Source organism: Mytilus trossulus, chromosome 13, assembly GCF_036588685.1.
Source record: "Mytilus trossulus isolate FHL-02 chromosome 13, PNRI_Mtr1.1.1.hap1, whole genome shotgun sequence".
NCBI classification, from domain to species: Eukaryota; Metazoa; Mollusca; class Bivalvia; order Mytilida; family Mytilidae; genus Mytilus; species Mytilus trossulus.
Genome location: NC_086385.1, coordinates 53,436,452 through 53,451,405, shown reverse-complemented (window position 1 = coordinate 53,451,405; position 14,954 = coordinate 53,436,452). Strand labels below are relative to the sequence as shown.

The window sequence follows — 14,954 nt, the reverse complement described above, 5'->3', positions numbered from 1 at the left end:
GCAGTAATGATGGAACAATTAATTCATGTAGGCTTAGAACATAGTTTATTGTTCCGCTGTCACCGCAACCGTTTTTAACAAAACTTTTGAATAAGTGAGGCCATAGATGCTGCTTTGCTAGCAGACATCACCATGCAGATAGCATCTCAGCTAGAACCTGCCGAAGTCATTGTAGTGTTGATGGCTCATGTTTTATATGAATCAGGCCGAATTAACGAAATAATTTGAGAAGACATGTTTATTCAGCATTGTTTACAATCATAATCCCTGGTACCCAACGGGTACTTTCATACAGTCAAACCTGAACCACAGAACCAGCCCAAAAGTAATGGTAAGTGTGATACAAACAACAGAAACGCCCCCAAATAAAAGGCTTTAAAAATAGATTCAATTGTTATCCAAGTTGTGCTAAGTCCAACCCATCCCATAATTCAAACAAAGGCAGGCAGTCTAGACATAGACAATTAAAACAAAATAGTATTAATCTGTTTGCCAATACAAGCTGTTCAAGTGCCGATTGTAAAATAATTTCAGAAATTAATAGGTTCCTCGGTTATACATACTCTTGTCGGTACCGGTGCAGCTGTATCCGTCATAAATACAAAAAACATATCAGTCATTGCATGTAAATAAACTTAACCCTGTATATAAATCAGATTTATTAGGTGTACGTGGTGTAAATGACAGTTTTATAAGAGTGCTAAACGAGGTAACATTTGCCCTTTGAAATAGGAAAGCTCACTTTATTTCACGATTTTCTATATTTTGGATGATGTCAATATGCCATTTATTATAGGCCGATAATTCATGCATGATCAAAAAGCTTAGATAAGTTTCCCCATCAAGTAATATCATTACAAAACGGAATGACAGAAGATTCTTTAAGTCAGGGTCAAGATCGGGATTGCACCCACAATTTTGTTCCTGTGATATCCGATGTTACATTTTAACCTAAACAAAGAGTAATTGTTTCAGATCTGTGAAAGATAATTTTAGCAAAAACACATCAGGAGTAAGTGAACCAAATATTTCACTTTGCTGGAAAACATAATATTATGGGAGCACGGTGCTTGATACAAACACATAATAACAATTCTGTATTTGAAATCTTAAATCCAATAATTGCTGTTATAACGCTGAAACATAATGCTGTAGTTGGAAATGTTATTAAAATTCAAGATAATAAAATATTTGGTGAATTTAAAGAAAATTTAGAGTTTATAGATAGTATCGAAACTGGCAAAGCTTCAAATTCAAATTCTAATTATATCAAAATTGCTACCGAGATGGATAATCATCCTTCAAAATCCGATTTCAGCGAAACACAACACTATCAGTTATTGACTCTGTTAGGGCAATATAACAAGCTTTCGCTAAAGATATAATCGAATTAGGCTGTATATATTGGGTAATGGGACTACCTCAAACACGAAGAAAGAACAAAATACACATTTGGACCAAAATGGAGGAACAAGGCCTTATTCGACCAGGCATGCTACCATGGATCAGCCCCATCTTGCTAGTAGCAAAGCCCAATGACGAGAGGAGAGTATGTGTGGACTATAGAAAACTTAACCGTCTGACAAAAATCTATAAGCAATCGCTCTCGAACCTTTCAGATAACATAGATACCCTTGGGAAAAACAGACATACAGCGTCTGTAATATGAGACAGGGCTTCTGGCAGTCAGTACAAGTTGAACCGACTACCATATGGTCTAGCAAATTCGCCTGCAAACTTCAACAAGATCAGTAACCTGGGACCACAACTGGGAAAGCGCATTAGTTTATGTAGACGACATTCTAATTGACAGTCAGAATTTTGAAGAATACCTTTGTCACTTAGCAGCTCTATTTGATAAATTAATCGAAGCCAACCTGAAATTAAAGACACCGAAGTGTCAATTCGTATGTAAAGAAGTCCAATATTTAGGCCATATTATCACCAACAGGCATACCTGAGAAAAAAGCATCTGAACATTCATTTGCAGTGCCGAAAAATGTTAAAGAAGTACCTACGTTTCTTGGGCTATGCAGTTATTACCGGAAAAAGTGCAAAAATAGCTACTTTCAGTTTTATGAAGGTTACTTCCGGTTGTAATTTTTCAAGGTCATTTGTCATCACCCTTTTGTACCAGGTCATATGAGATGCCATTTAATTGTATCAGATCAAATGTAACATATCTTCATTACAATAAAGCAAACATTTAGGACTTGTTCCTTAATGTGTATCTTTAAAAGTGTCAGAGAAAATCTCAAAATAAAGAAAAGTCAAAATTTAGAACTTGAAATTGACACCTGACCTTGACCTAATTTTCTAAGTTAGATCCTCGGGGCCTCAAATAAAAACATTCCAGGGTTATATGGTTTATATTTGATGAGTGGAAAACATATATCGACAAATTTATTTGTGAAGGTAGATAACTCCTATAAAATTTCATCGAATCGCTTCGATCCAAATAAGCCAAAAATCCCAGAGGATGGAACGAACAATTTGTTAAAAGAACTTTGTTGCTATCTTTTTTTGTTACGAAGGAGATGCACTCTGATGATAAACAGTGAATAGGGAGATAACTCGTATAAAGAAAATGGTTCGGCTTAGCAGGGTGAAATTTTATAAGCTCAGAAACTATACGATACAATATAAGATATATTTAAGTGACATATTGCGAAACAAACATTTATTGTAAAAACAAAATTTGGCGGAAGAAAAAAAATAAATAATCAGAACAAATACAATATGTCTTTCCACAGAAAAGTGGAAAGACATAAAAATAATAATCAGAAGATAACAATATGTCTTTCCACAGAAAAGTGAAAAGACTTAATAATCAGAATAAAAACAATAAGTTTGTCCACAGAAAAAGTGGAAAGACCAAATAATAATCAGACGAAAAATAATAAGTCTTTCCCTAGAAAAATGAAAAGACTTAATAATCAGAACAAAACCAATAAGATTTTCCTTAGAAAAATGGAAAGAATTAATTAAAAACCAATTGTTCAGAGAACAATTGAAAATCTTTCCGCATCAAAGAAATTTTGAAAGAAAGGAAATTTCTTCATAATGATTTGATAAATAAATGGTGTCCATATACTTTTAAGCTAGATAAGGGAAGTAATGTGCTACTTCCGTTGAAGTTAATGTCACTTCCAGTATCATATCATAGTTTCTTTCACACTGATTCCAAAGATATATAGTTTTTATATACTTTTGCCTGTAAATAAGAAAAAGACACCATTTTCTACATTTGAAAATGCCTGTACCAAATCAGGAATATGACAGTTCTTGTCCATTCGTTTTTGAAGCGTTTTGTTTTTTGATTTTGCCATGCGATTATGGACTTTCCAAATTGATTTTCCTCTGAGTTCAGTATTTTTGTGATTTTATTTTATGCCACTTCCAGTTTATCAAAAGTCACTTGGAGTCTTCACTGATTAGTAAATGTATTAAGTCTACAAAATCGATGGATTCCGAGTATTTTTTCATGAAAAATGTGCCAAAATAGCTACTTCCGTATTTTCCATGGTCACTTCCGGTTGATATTTTTCAAGGTCATATGTTAGTTAACATTTTGGTAAAGGTCATATGGCTATATAATGAACCAAGTTGAAGTAATAATCAATAAACATGATAATTAAACATTTCATGGGCACTAACTCCATTTAGATGCCATTAGATTGTTTTAGACCAAATGTAACAAATCGACTATACAATTAAGTAAACATTTTGTTCTTTTATACATATCCTTAGATATAAGGTGTTGGAAAAAATGCAAAAACCAAGGAAAAGTCAACATTGATAACTTGACCTTGACTTTGACCTTGACCTAATTTTCTAAAGTAGGACCCAGGGGACTCAAATGAAAACATTCCAGGGTTATACGGTTAAGATAAACGAGTTTGACTGTCCCTTTGGTATCTTTCGTCCCTCTTTTTTTAACGGTTTATGAGTTAAAAAAACATACCGACAAATGTATTCCGACAATTTAGATTACTCCTATAAAATTCGAATCGCTTCAATCCAAATTAGCTAAAAGTTCCTGAGGATGTAATGAACAATTTGTAAAAGGAATTTTGTCGATCTCTTTTTTTCAGTTACTAAGGAGATGCACTCTGATGATAAACAGTGAATAGGGAGATAACTCTTACAAAGAAAATTGTTCGTCTTATCAGGGTGAAATTTAAAAGCGCATACACTGTACGATACTACATAACAAATATCTAAGCGATATATTGCGAAACAATAATTTATTGCAAGAACAAAATTAACAAAATAAAATGTGAATTGGAAGGCTTAACTCAATCAAAAAACGTAAATTAAAACAATGAACGAATAAATTTTATCTGCGATAACTGAATGCAAATACATAATAATAGGGACAAACATTCAAGACCAAAAAGCAAACAAACAAGTCCAAACAAAGCCAGGGCAAGATAGAACCGCAAAATATTTCACTTTTGAAAAAAAACCTGTTACTCATAATATACACAGTTAAATGAAAAATAACTTTGTCGTTTTAGGTATACTACTTCTGTGTATATAAAATCTTCCAATAATTACAAGAAAGTTCTGTATTATAAATACCTAATTTAACACTAGATACTTATGGGGTGAATATCAACAATAATACTATGCAATATAAAACCTGTACATATCTAAAGCAAATAACCTTGAAGTTCATAATTAGTAGATATTTCAAATAATCAAAGCTGATATATAGACATGATCAATATTAATATAAAATAACAAAACAAAAGTATTACAAATAGTATCAATTGGTCAAATTAACAAGAAAGTACGATTTGAGAGTACTCGCCAATGCTTGTACCAAGTCAGGAATATGACAGTGCTTGTCCATTCGTTTTTTATGTGTTGTGACATTTGATTTTGCCATGTGATTTTGAACTTTCCGATTGGATTTTCCTCTGATTTTAGTATTTATGTGATTTTACTTTTTACTGACAGCTATTTCAAAGCCAAAACAATTAATAGTAAAAAATCATGCATCAGAGATAAAAATCAACTAAAACACATGCAAGGGATTTAGTATTTTAACGTCATGAAAAGTCAAAAAAGACATGACTTGTGCAATGCCAAAAAATAAATGTAGGAGGATAGTGAGGAGCGACTTCTTCAGAGATAAAAATTAATGTGTGTGTGTGTGTTTACATCCCGCCTGAAAAAAACCACAATTTAGTTATGTTTTGATTTGCTAATGACAGAATCGATATAAGTGCCAATGTAAACTATATTCAGAGATCTAATTACTATAATATTGGTACGATAACCCTTACTTATAAGATTGTTTAAAGGTTCGATGAGTTTACACGGATCACATAAAATTTATACACGTACAGCCAAATTTACTAATCAAATCTTTGTATCTATGAAAGAATTAAGTAAAAATTATCAGTAATTATTGGTATCGAAAGCCATGACACAATAATTTCTCAGTGATGCACTGATTACGTTCGTTAAAATCTATGACATCAGAACACACACGGGCATACCGAACGAGTTGGGATATATAAACACTGTATGATGGAGCCAAAAGGCACATCGCCGTCTAAAAACGGAAAATTAATAATAGGAAATGAAAAATCGTCTCTTTTGTCGTAAATTTTAGTATAAAAATGGAAATATCTCAATCTAGAAAGGGCAACTATTTCTGTTTATGTTAGATTTAGTTAAAGTAAGTTCTTTTGGGTAAATTTCGGAAGTAGATTAAGAGAACTCTGGATTATTTAACGAAAACATATCATCCAAATAACGGTAGGTATTGTTGCATGTATCAACCAGGTATAACAATGATGGGTTTTTACTGAGTTTGGTCATACACTTACATTCATAGCGATATAGGAATGCATCTGCTATTAAAGCAACACAGTTAGTGCCTATAGGAATACCTACTACCTGACGATACACTTTATCGCCGAAACGTACATAAATGTTTTTTAGCAGAATATGTAAAGCTTCAATCATATCCAGTAAGTGTATTTAGCATACTTTCCTTTTTCGATACAGAAAAAGGCTTTAATCGACTTACAGCAAATAAAATTACAATGATATTTTTTGAAAGACCATTTTATCAAATACAAAAACTTTTTCTTTATGAGATTGTGTGGAAGTGTAGTGTACAGAGTAGAAAAATCATAACTGTCAACAGAATTATAAGGACCATCAAAAGCAGTTATTTTATCTTAAACCTCTAAAGAATTTTTAGCACTCCAAAAAAAATTAATATCATTATTTTCATGAGCTTTATTACAAAAGTTAATAACCAGTTCTTTGATAGTAGTAAGGGAGGTAGTTTAAAGAACTGATAGAATAATAGTAGAACACTTAAACGATACGGAGATGAAACGGAAGTTAAAGGTTTTTTTGTGTAATCTCGGTAACCAGTACATGGTAGGGACTTTCAAATGTTCCGAAGAGGCTTTAAGCTTGGTAGTTGCAGTTGTATGATTGTTAACGATTTGACTCTCTGTGATGCGTACGGACCTGAATGAAGAGGAATTGATAATTTCATTTTGAAGAACTTCCGTGTAGTATATGCGTCATACCACCACTACATTATTGGCTGCCTTGTCTGTCTGTACGAACACAAACCGCTCTGCGAATACCTTGAGGAAATTTTTTATTCTAGAAATGGGAATATCATGGATCCTATAATTAATTTCAGATTAGTTTTCTAGATGGGATATTCGAATATCAACAGTATTCATATTTTTTTTCTTCAAAAACTGTCTAAAGACTTTTTATCAGAATTTCACGTTTGCACCAATTTTACAGTACAATGTAGGCAAACAGAGCGTATTTAATGACCTGACGACACTGTTTCCAATCTATTATAGATTGAGGACGGTATTTCGGTCCTTTCTTTAGAAAAGTAATGACTCACGGTCTTCGACGATGTTGAGGGCTCCTGTTATAACATGACCATAGGGAACATATCTTAAAACAAGATGTTTTGCAGTATCAAGTGGAAGGTAGATTATTTTTCATATTGACGTCTGATGTAACTGACGTATTAATAAAAATCAAACTATTGTCCGTTTTTTTTTTTATCACAATACAAAATATCTGCACTCTACACAAAACTGTTGAAATTCTTTATTTTTAATCAGTAGTCCGCTTGATATATTTCTTATGTACACCTCACCTTGTTCTGAAAATTGATCCAAATTCCATTATCAATTAGCATACGAACAATTTCGGCATTTCCTAGACTTGCAGAACTGTGTAGAGCAGATGAACCATCCTTGATTGAAAAACAGTAACGATATAACAGTGTAAGACATTAAAAAAGCCATATAAAGTGCAAATTGAAGAGCTATTGAGGACCAACAATTCTAAAAGTTGTCGTTTGTTGATTTGTTACATTATTGTTTTCTATGATACATCAATAACGTCGTTAATCTGGTTTTGGATTGTTTTAATCTTTTAACTTTGGAGCATTATATATCTTTATGAACAACATTTGTTTTGTTCATTTTTGAAAGCCGAACGATGACCTAAAATTGTTAATGTCTGTGTTATTTTGTCCCTAATGAAGAGTTATCTGCAGTCAAATCACATTTTCTTTTTTGTATTATATTATTTTGAAGAAATTGTCTATGAACTTTATAAAGACTGTCTAGTAAGATACTATGCTTAACATTTTTTTGATATGATTTTCTGTGCTAATATATTCCCACTATACTCAAGAGAGAAAGATTTGATCTTATAAATATTTTTGCATTGTTCAATATCTGGAGTATCATTGAAGAGATTAATATATATATACCTTTATCGCCCAAATTTAATAAAAATCAGGTGTGATTCCTATTGTAATAATTTTTGGTATCGTTTATGTTGCAACTCTGTCCATGGTATAAAACTTCTTTACAAATACCTCTTTACAGTTTTTATGAATAACAAAGAAACATCAAAAGAAACAATATAAACACTTGATTACAGAAAAATTACACCCTCCCAAAATCCTTAATTTCATTTAGCCTTGCTATCATATTATCTAAGAACGATAAAACATCGTTTTATGGAATTTTATATCAAAACAAACTTCACTGTGTGAATATTGCACCGTCTAAAATTTACTAAAATGCTGCGATTGTGAAGATTTCAGTAATTTAACATGATGTAATGATGCTAATACCCAATAAATGTGCATTGTATTGTAAAAACCAGCCCATATTTATGTAGCAGAAGCGTTCTACTCTCTAATGAATAGCTAAAACATTACATTTTCAAAATTTTTAAAACTACTTTGGGGCCAAAAAGGGGTCTTACTAAACCCACTCCTTTGATTTCTTTCTCGTTTCCTGGTTCAAACCTTGCGTGTTTTGTGAGAGGTTAATAGTAAAAATCAGGTTCAATATTCAAGGGGTGTCCGGCATCATTGGTGCAGTCAAATTGTCATTACATATATTGACATGTATTGTTAGATTTGATTAATGAAGTACTGACCTTTTCAAGTAAGTTGACATCAATACCAGCGTCGATCAGCATCTCTACAATTTCTGTTATACAGTATAAAACAGCAAGGTGAAGTGCAGTTTTGCCATTCTGGATAAAAAAAAATAGTCGCATCACGATGAATGATAAACAAAGGAACTAGAACGAAATTTAAATAATCAAGGGTTTCTATAAGCTGAGAATAGATCCGGTAGCCAATATCTGATTTTAATCAGACATCAACATGCATGGTTTTTATAGGATAGAACGTATCAAATATTCAAAATTGACAAACACATATAGACTTAACCTTGAAATGACGTTAGGATAGAACTTATTTGTCTATTTATAATATCACTGATATTTGTAAATACTTGAATTATGAATGCAACTTCTAGAAAACTTAATGCATTATACAAGTAAAGTATAACACAGTCTGCTGAACCCTTACACATTGTTATATAAACAGATATGGCTACACTTGGAATAAAAAAGATAATATATATGTTATGTGTAATCATCAAGAACAAAGAAATTTAGAGTTAACAATTTTTTTATATTATAAACTTTGATGAAAAACGTATATATAAAACTTCCATATTTATAATATATATAAATATATAAAATCTAATTCAAATTAATACTAAAATACACAATAAACACATCAAGGTCGGCCTCTGTTAAGGGTTTACCTGGGAATATTCCCGAAAGAACCCGAAACATTGCATATTAAATTCTAAAGATTTAAGCAATAAAAAGTACGTATTGTCAAGCCAGAAATATTGATACCAAACCATGAATAAGTGGGGTTATGGTCTTTTTATCAAACTAAAACGATTTACGCGTTTGTGTCTAACCGCTTAATAGATTTTTTGCAATGTAGAAATCATTCTGTATTATATTATATATATATACAGAGCGTAATCGAATGCTTTCCTTTCAGGCAAATATTAATAGTTTACAAATACAAAGAATTCGAGTATCATATTTAGGAACCGACGGCCCCTCCACTAATTGAATGTTTTTACAGAGAGAACTGCAGTATCGATTGTTTGTTAGCGAGCGAGTTTATACCATACCGATAATTCTTTTCACCCACTCCCTAAAATGAATTCGTAATAAACAGAATAAAACTAGTATATCAAATCGTGCTAGAATAGCGTCATTCGATGTTTATCAACTGCCTTCGTCATAGTTTTACTTATATATCAATTATTTTTTCAATGTGACATCTTTTTTAGCATCTTTTTAAACTCCGTTTTACAAGAAAACAAAGGACTGAGCCTCATTATTTCTTCCCGAATACACAAATAGTTTGAACCGGTTATCACAACTGGACAATTCATTGATGCGTTTTTTTCCAAAACAACTGACTATAAATTGACTCGTGTAATATAAATCAACCGACCACTGAAATTGTCAATTATGAATCTGATAAATCCGGTTTCGGGGTAGGTTTCTGACACCATTTCTTGATAACGTGAACATTTGGTTTGGGTTTCTTGGGAAAAAGCGTGTTTTTTGTCAAACCCAGTTTCGGATTCATTGTGATAAAAAACGGTTCAAGTGAAAAATAAACGTATTTGAAAAAAGAAAACAAAAAACAAAAAACAAAAACCAACCAAAAAGGTTCATACATGACAGTCGCTTATGTGACAGTCATTACAACATATTCTAAGAGTATTTGTATAAAGAATAAGTAGAAATATAACTATTGTGAAATGACTTTTCGTTTTTTTATACACAAACATAACTTAAATGCATATCAAGTACAGTAAGAACGGATCAAAATACCATTAGATAAAGAACAACATCAGCTTTGAATCATCATTAATGAAAAGCATCCATGTGGACAATGATTTTTATAAACTAGTAAGAAGGACTTATTTTACAAATCATTTAATATCTAAATATTCAGTTATCAAATATATTAGATAAGATATTCGAATAATGAAATTATATATTCTGATAATAAAATTGAGAATGGAAATGGGGAATGTGTCAAAGAGACAACAACCCGACCAAAGAAAAAAAAATAACAGCAGAAGGTCACCAACAGGTCTTCAATGTAGCGAGAAATTCCCGCACCCGAAGGCGTCCTTCAGCTGGGCCCTAAACAAATATATATTAGTTCAGTGATAATGCACGCCATACTTATTTCCAAAGTTCATATTTAGTAACATGAATGCTAGTATTTAGGTTCTACATATTTTCCTTTTGATAATTAAAAAAAATAAATCAAAACGCATATATTGATATAACATTTGAAAAGTTCGAAACTGCTTTTTTTAAGGTATTTCATTGCAACTACATGGCAGATTCTGTTTTGATGTATCACCTCCTATGATTCAATCGATGTAAGTGAAACATCCAATGGCAAATATCAAGCATATTCAGATCGCATAAAAATCAAGTCTAAGATTAGAATCATAAGTCATGACTCGTACACAGAGGAATTCTAACTCAAGAAACTACAGAAAATATTCAATTATAATCTACTTAATATACTTATACATGTTATTCTGCATGTGTACAGACTTATATTGTAATATTTTGATTTTTAGATTTATGCAACAATTTTTTTTTTGTAGCATTTAGAAGTCGTGCATCAACAACTATCATTACCTTGATTTATTGGTATTCATTTGTCATTAATTAACTTTAATTGGGAATATTTTAGGTAGATAATCGATAACGTTTTAAACGTTTGGACTGGACAGACGAAATATTTATAAACGCCTAAAGAGTGTACAAAATAAACGCCTAAAAAGCGTACAAAACAACACCATTAACAAATAAATGGAAACTATAAATGTAACTATTTATAAATATTCCAGATAACAGATATCCTTCATCAGTATGATTGATGTTAAATGATTCATATACTTTGACTAAACTATAACAATCTTGACTTTTATTCAATAAAAAAAAGTTAAACCGGACATCAGTTGAGACGCTAGCACCATTCTAAAAGTTTGTCTAAATGGCTAATTATAACATATACTGCAAATATATGCTTCAATTGAAAATAAAAAAATGTGCGATATGAACTAAAACAATTCTAAAATTCAAACGGTGACGGCAGTTATGGAAATACAAGAACGATTGTGTCATTAGTAAATCCACATTAATAGAACCAAGCAATTGAAATTGGTACAGTCAACAAATTTATGATAGAGACGAGTAAAGTAAAGAAATAGAAACAGAGACTTTAGTAATAAGTAATATAACCCAAATGTAAAGCACTACGCGAAGTCGAACCACATCTTTTCATTTATTCCATTCGGTGCCAACATTTTTAATTTTCTTATTTATTTCTATTTGTTAAGCCGTAATATCAGCACGATTTAAAAACAATATCTTCGTATTAAACCATCTTACATTAGTACCGTTGTGCAAATTTTAAGATTTTTTTTCTTATCTGTATAGTATTGTCTATTCTAGACGATCCGGTACATAGTAAATTTGCTGGTTGGTTCTTTTAAAGCTTTTTTTTCTGCTTGAGTGATCAACCGTACAAGTTGGCGGACAGCGAAAGTTTAAAAGGATTTATCATCAGTTTGAATGAGTTTAACGTGAGCATGGCTCATTAGTTTGACAAAGGTTAACCGGGGAGTAAAGAACTTGAATGACCGCAAGGAAATCTATGTGATTAATTGGTATAAGAATAGTTTTAAATGGATTGAATATGATATATTGTCTATATTGTCTAGTAATCTGTTTTAAAGATGGTTAATACCTATTTTGCCGATCAAGCTAATTTGTATTGGGTCTTCCAAGTGCTTAATGAAACCTTTTTCTAAATTATTAACATCTAATTTATTAGCAATCAAAGCCGGGCTTAAAAATTATTGGAAAACTGCCCATTCTAGACGTGGCTTGCATGATTTGTGGATACTAAAACAAATCCAAAAATGTTTTGTTTCATAAAAAAAGGGTGAACGTAGATACAAGTATATTGTCTTTGGGAGGGATACATCCTACTTCGGAAAGAATTACTTTTCTTACGTTTGCAGGACGTGTTTTTCAACAGGCAGTCAGCATTCAAATGGGAAACAAGTGTTCCCATCTTCTTGTCGACTTGTTTCTTTATTATTATGAGGGTGACTTCATACAGGAACTTCTTAGGATGAAAGATAAGAAGTAAGCAATATCCTTTAACTTTACTTTCCGCTTTATAGATGATGTCCTCTCCCTAAATAATGCTTAATTTTGTGACTATAGGTAGCACTCCACAGTTAGGTGTGTAGTTTCGCATTTTGGTCCCTGTGGATTTTTTAAATATGAGAGCTAGTGTGCAATAAAACTCATATTTGGATAGCTGAGTATTAAAATAGCCTTTGTATTGGGTTTATATGAACATCAAGGTTATGTAATGTATGTAATATAGGCTGTTTTCTGTATGTCAGTCCGTATTTGCATGTCCATACCATACATTGGTCCGGCAATTATTGTAATGTTTTTTTCCAACTTTTTATCGCACGAACTTTGTGATTGGATTTTACGAAAAAATGAGGCGAAAGACACCCATTTTTTATTTGATCATTAGGAAGATTTAAGAAAACAGTTTCTAAAAAGGTATCACTTAAAGGCATTGAAATTCTAGTTTGATTGAAATTTTGGGGGGATATATGACATGTTCACCCCCCTTTTTGCAATATTTTTTGGTAAATAAATGCTGAATGTTGCCATGAATACACATAAAAGGAATTAATTTTCACCCTTTTAACTTTGGAAAATTGAATCTATGGAAGATACTGATTACATACATATGCACATGTACAACACAAACAGTTAGGTTAATATATTAGAAATCCAGGAATAGGAGATGATAAAACATTTTAGGGCTCATTTTTAATTTTATTTTCTAACTGTGGAGTGCTACCATATTGGACGCAATTATCCCATCGAACTAAAGATACAGGATACACCAGATACAATAAAGTCTGACTCATATCTTGACTTACATCTAGAAACTGTCAATGACGTCGGTTAGAAACAAAACCTTACGACAATAGAGATGATGTCAGCTTCCCAATTGTAAACTTTCCATGTCCATGAAGCAACATGCCATCAGCGCCTAAATACGGAGTATATATCTCTCAATTGATATGATATTCCAGGGCTTCGATTTCCTATCATGATTCCCTTGATGGAGGGTTGCTGCTAAAAAAAGCTATTAAATCAAGAATTCCAAATGGTGAATCACCCATTCGTTAATTTTACGGACGCTGTCATGAGTTGGTTGTATATTTCCATTATGTCGAAACTTCAATAGTTCACTTTTCAACACTAATGTGACCTACCAAATTATAATATTTACCGGGTTTGTAATAACATGAGCAACACGACGGGTTTAATATTTCTGATGTTAACCTCACCTTGTTCTGAACATTGATCTCAACTCCATTATCAATTAGCATATGAACAATTTCGGCATTTCCAGTTTTTGCAGCACTATGTAGCGCAGTCGAACCATCCTTGATTCAAAATAATAAACGATGTAACAGTGATAGACATTAAAACACAAATTAGCGGAAGGTTTGCATATTGGTGTCCTGCAAAGTCACAGATCCTTTAAGAAGTGTTATGGTGGTGTTCTATGGTAATGTGTTTAACTGATGATTATATTGACAATTTATAATTATTTTCTTTACAGCTATGATATATTTTCGGAAAACAAAAAAATCGCTCAACTGAGACTCATACAGCAATGTCTTTTAATTTCCAACTAAAAACCGATCGTAGAGTATTCGTTGTTGTAAGACATATGAGCTACTAGTATATTGTTCATTACATTTAACATTGTATATTCTGATTTATTGGGTGGTGATAAATTTTTTCCCTTCTTGTTGTCTATTCTCTCTGTGTTTTGTCCAATCTGATTGCGTGTGAAATTCCAATTGGAAAATTCCGGTTGGATGTTGAAATATCCTATTGGATGATATATTTTCAATGCAGGCTGTTATTTGACAATGTATTTTCGTTATTTTACATTTACAGTGTCCGATATTTTTGACACATTTTGAGCCCCAACTTATGATATACGCGATTTAAACACACATTCTCACCTATATTGTTGCGTGACTCAAATGACGAAAATACCCAAATGACAAAAACAAACCCTATTCTGCCTACTGTTACGTGCATATTTCATTTTTCTTTTAAATGTGCCATCCTTATCATTTCTATATTTTTTGTAAAAGAAACGTTCTAGGACTAGTGAAAATAAACAGACACAGAATTTCATATATATGACAAATTACTGTTTTGTAATTCGCCGTTACGTCAACATTTACATTATACAATGAAATATGATATAGTATTGTAACACTTCTAGAATATTTGTCTTTACTTCAAAGCAGAGAAAAAGGAAAGTGGTAACATGTAAGTCGTATGTAGTCGAAACGAGCGTCTGGCGTACTAAATTATAATCCTGGTACTTTTGATAACTATTTACATCACTGGGTCGATGCCACTGCTGGTGGACGTTTTGTCCC

The 14,954-nt window shown here is 32.0% G+C and overlaps 1 protein-coding gene across 1 annotated transcript in view; it reads right to left on the bottom strand.

The window, feature by feature from the left end:
• Positions 1 to 14,954, bottom strand: part of LOC134694477 (ankycorbin-like) — a 36,282-nt gene that overhangs the window by 14,678 nt on the left and 6,650 nt on the right. The window contains exon 4 of the mRNA XM_063555487.1: positions 8,467 to 8,565. Within this exon, the coding sequence (XP_063411557.1) occupies positions 8,467 to 8,565 (99 nt within the window). The remainder of the gene's footprint in view (positions 1 to 8,466; positions 8,566 to 14,954) is intronic.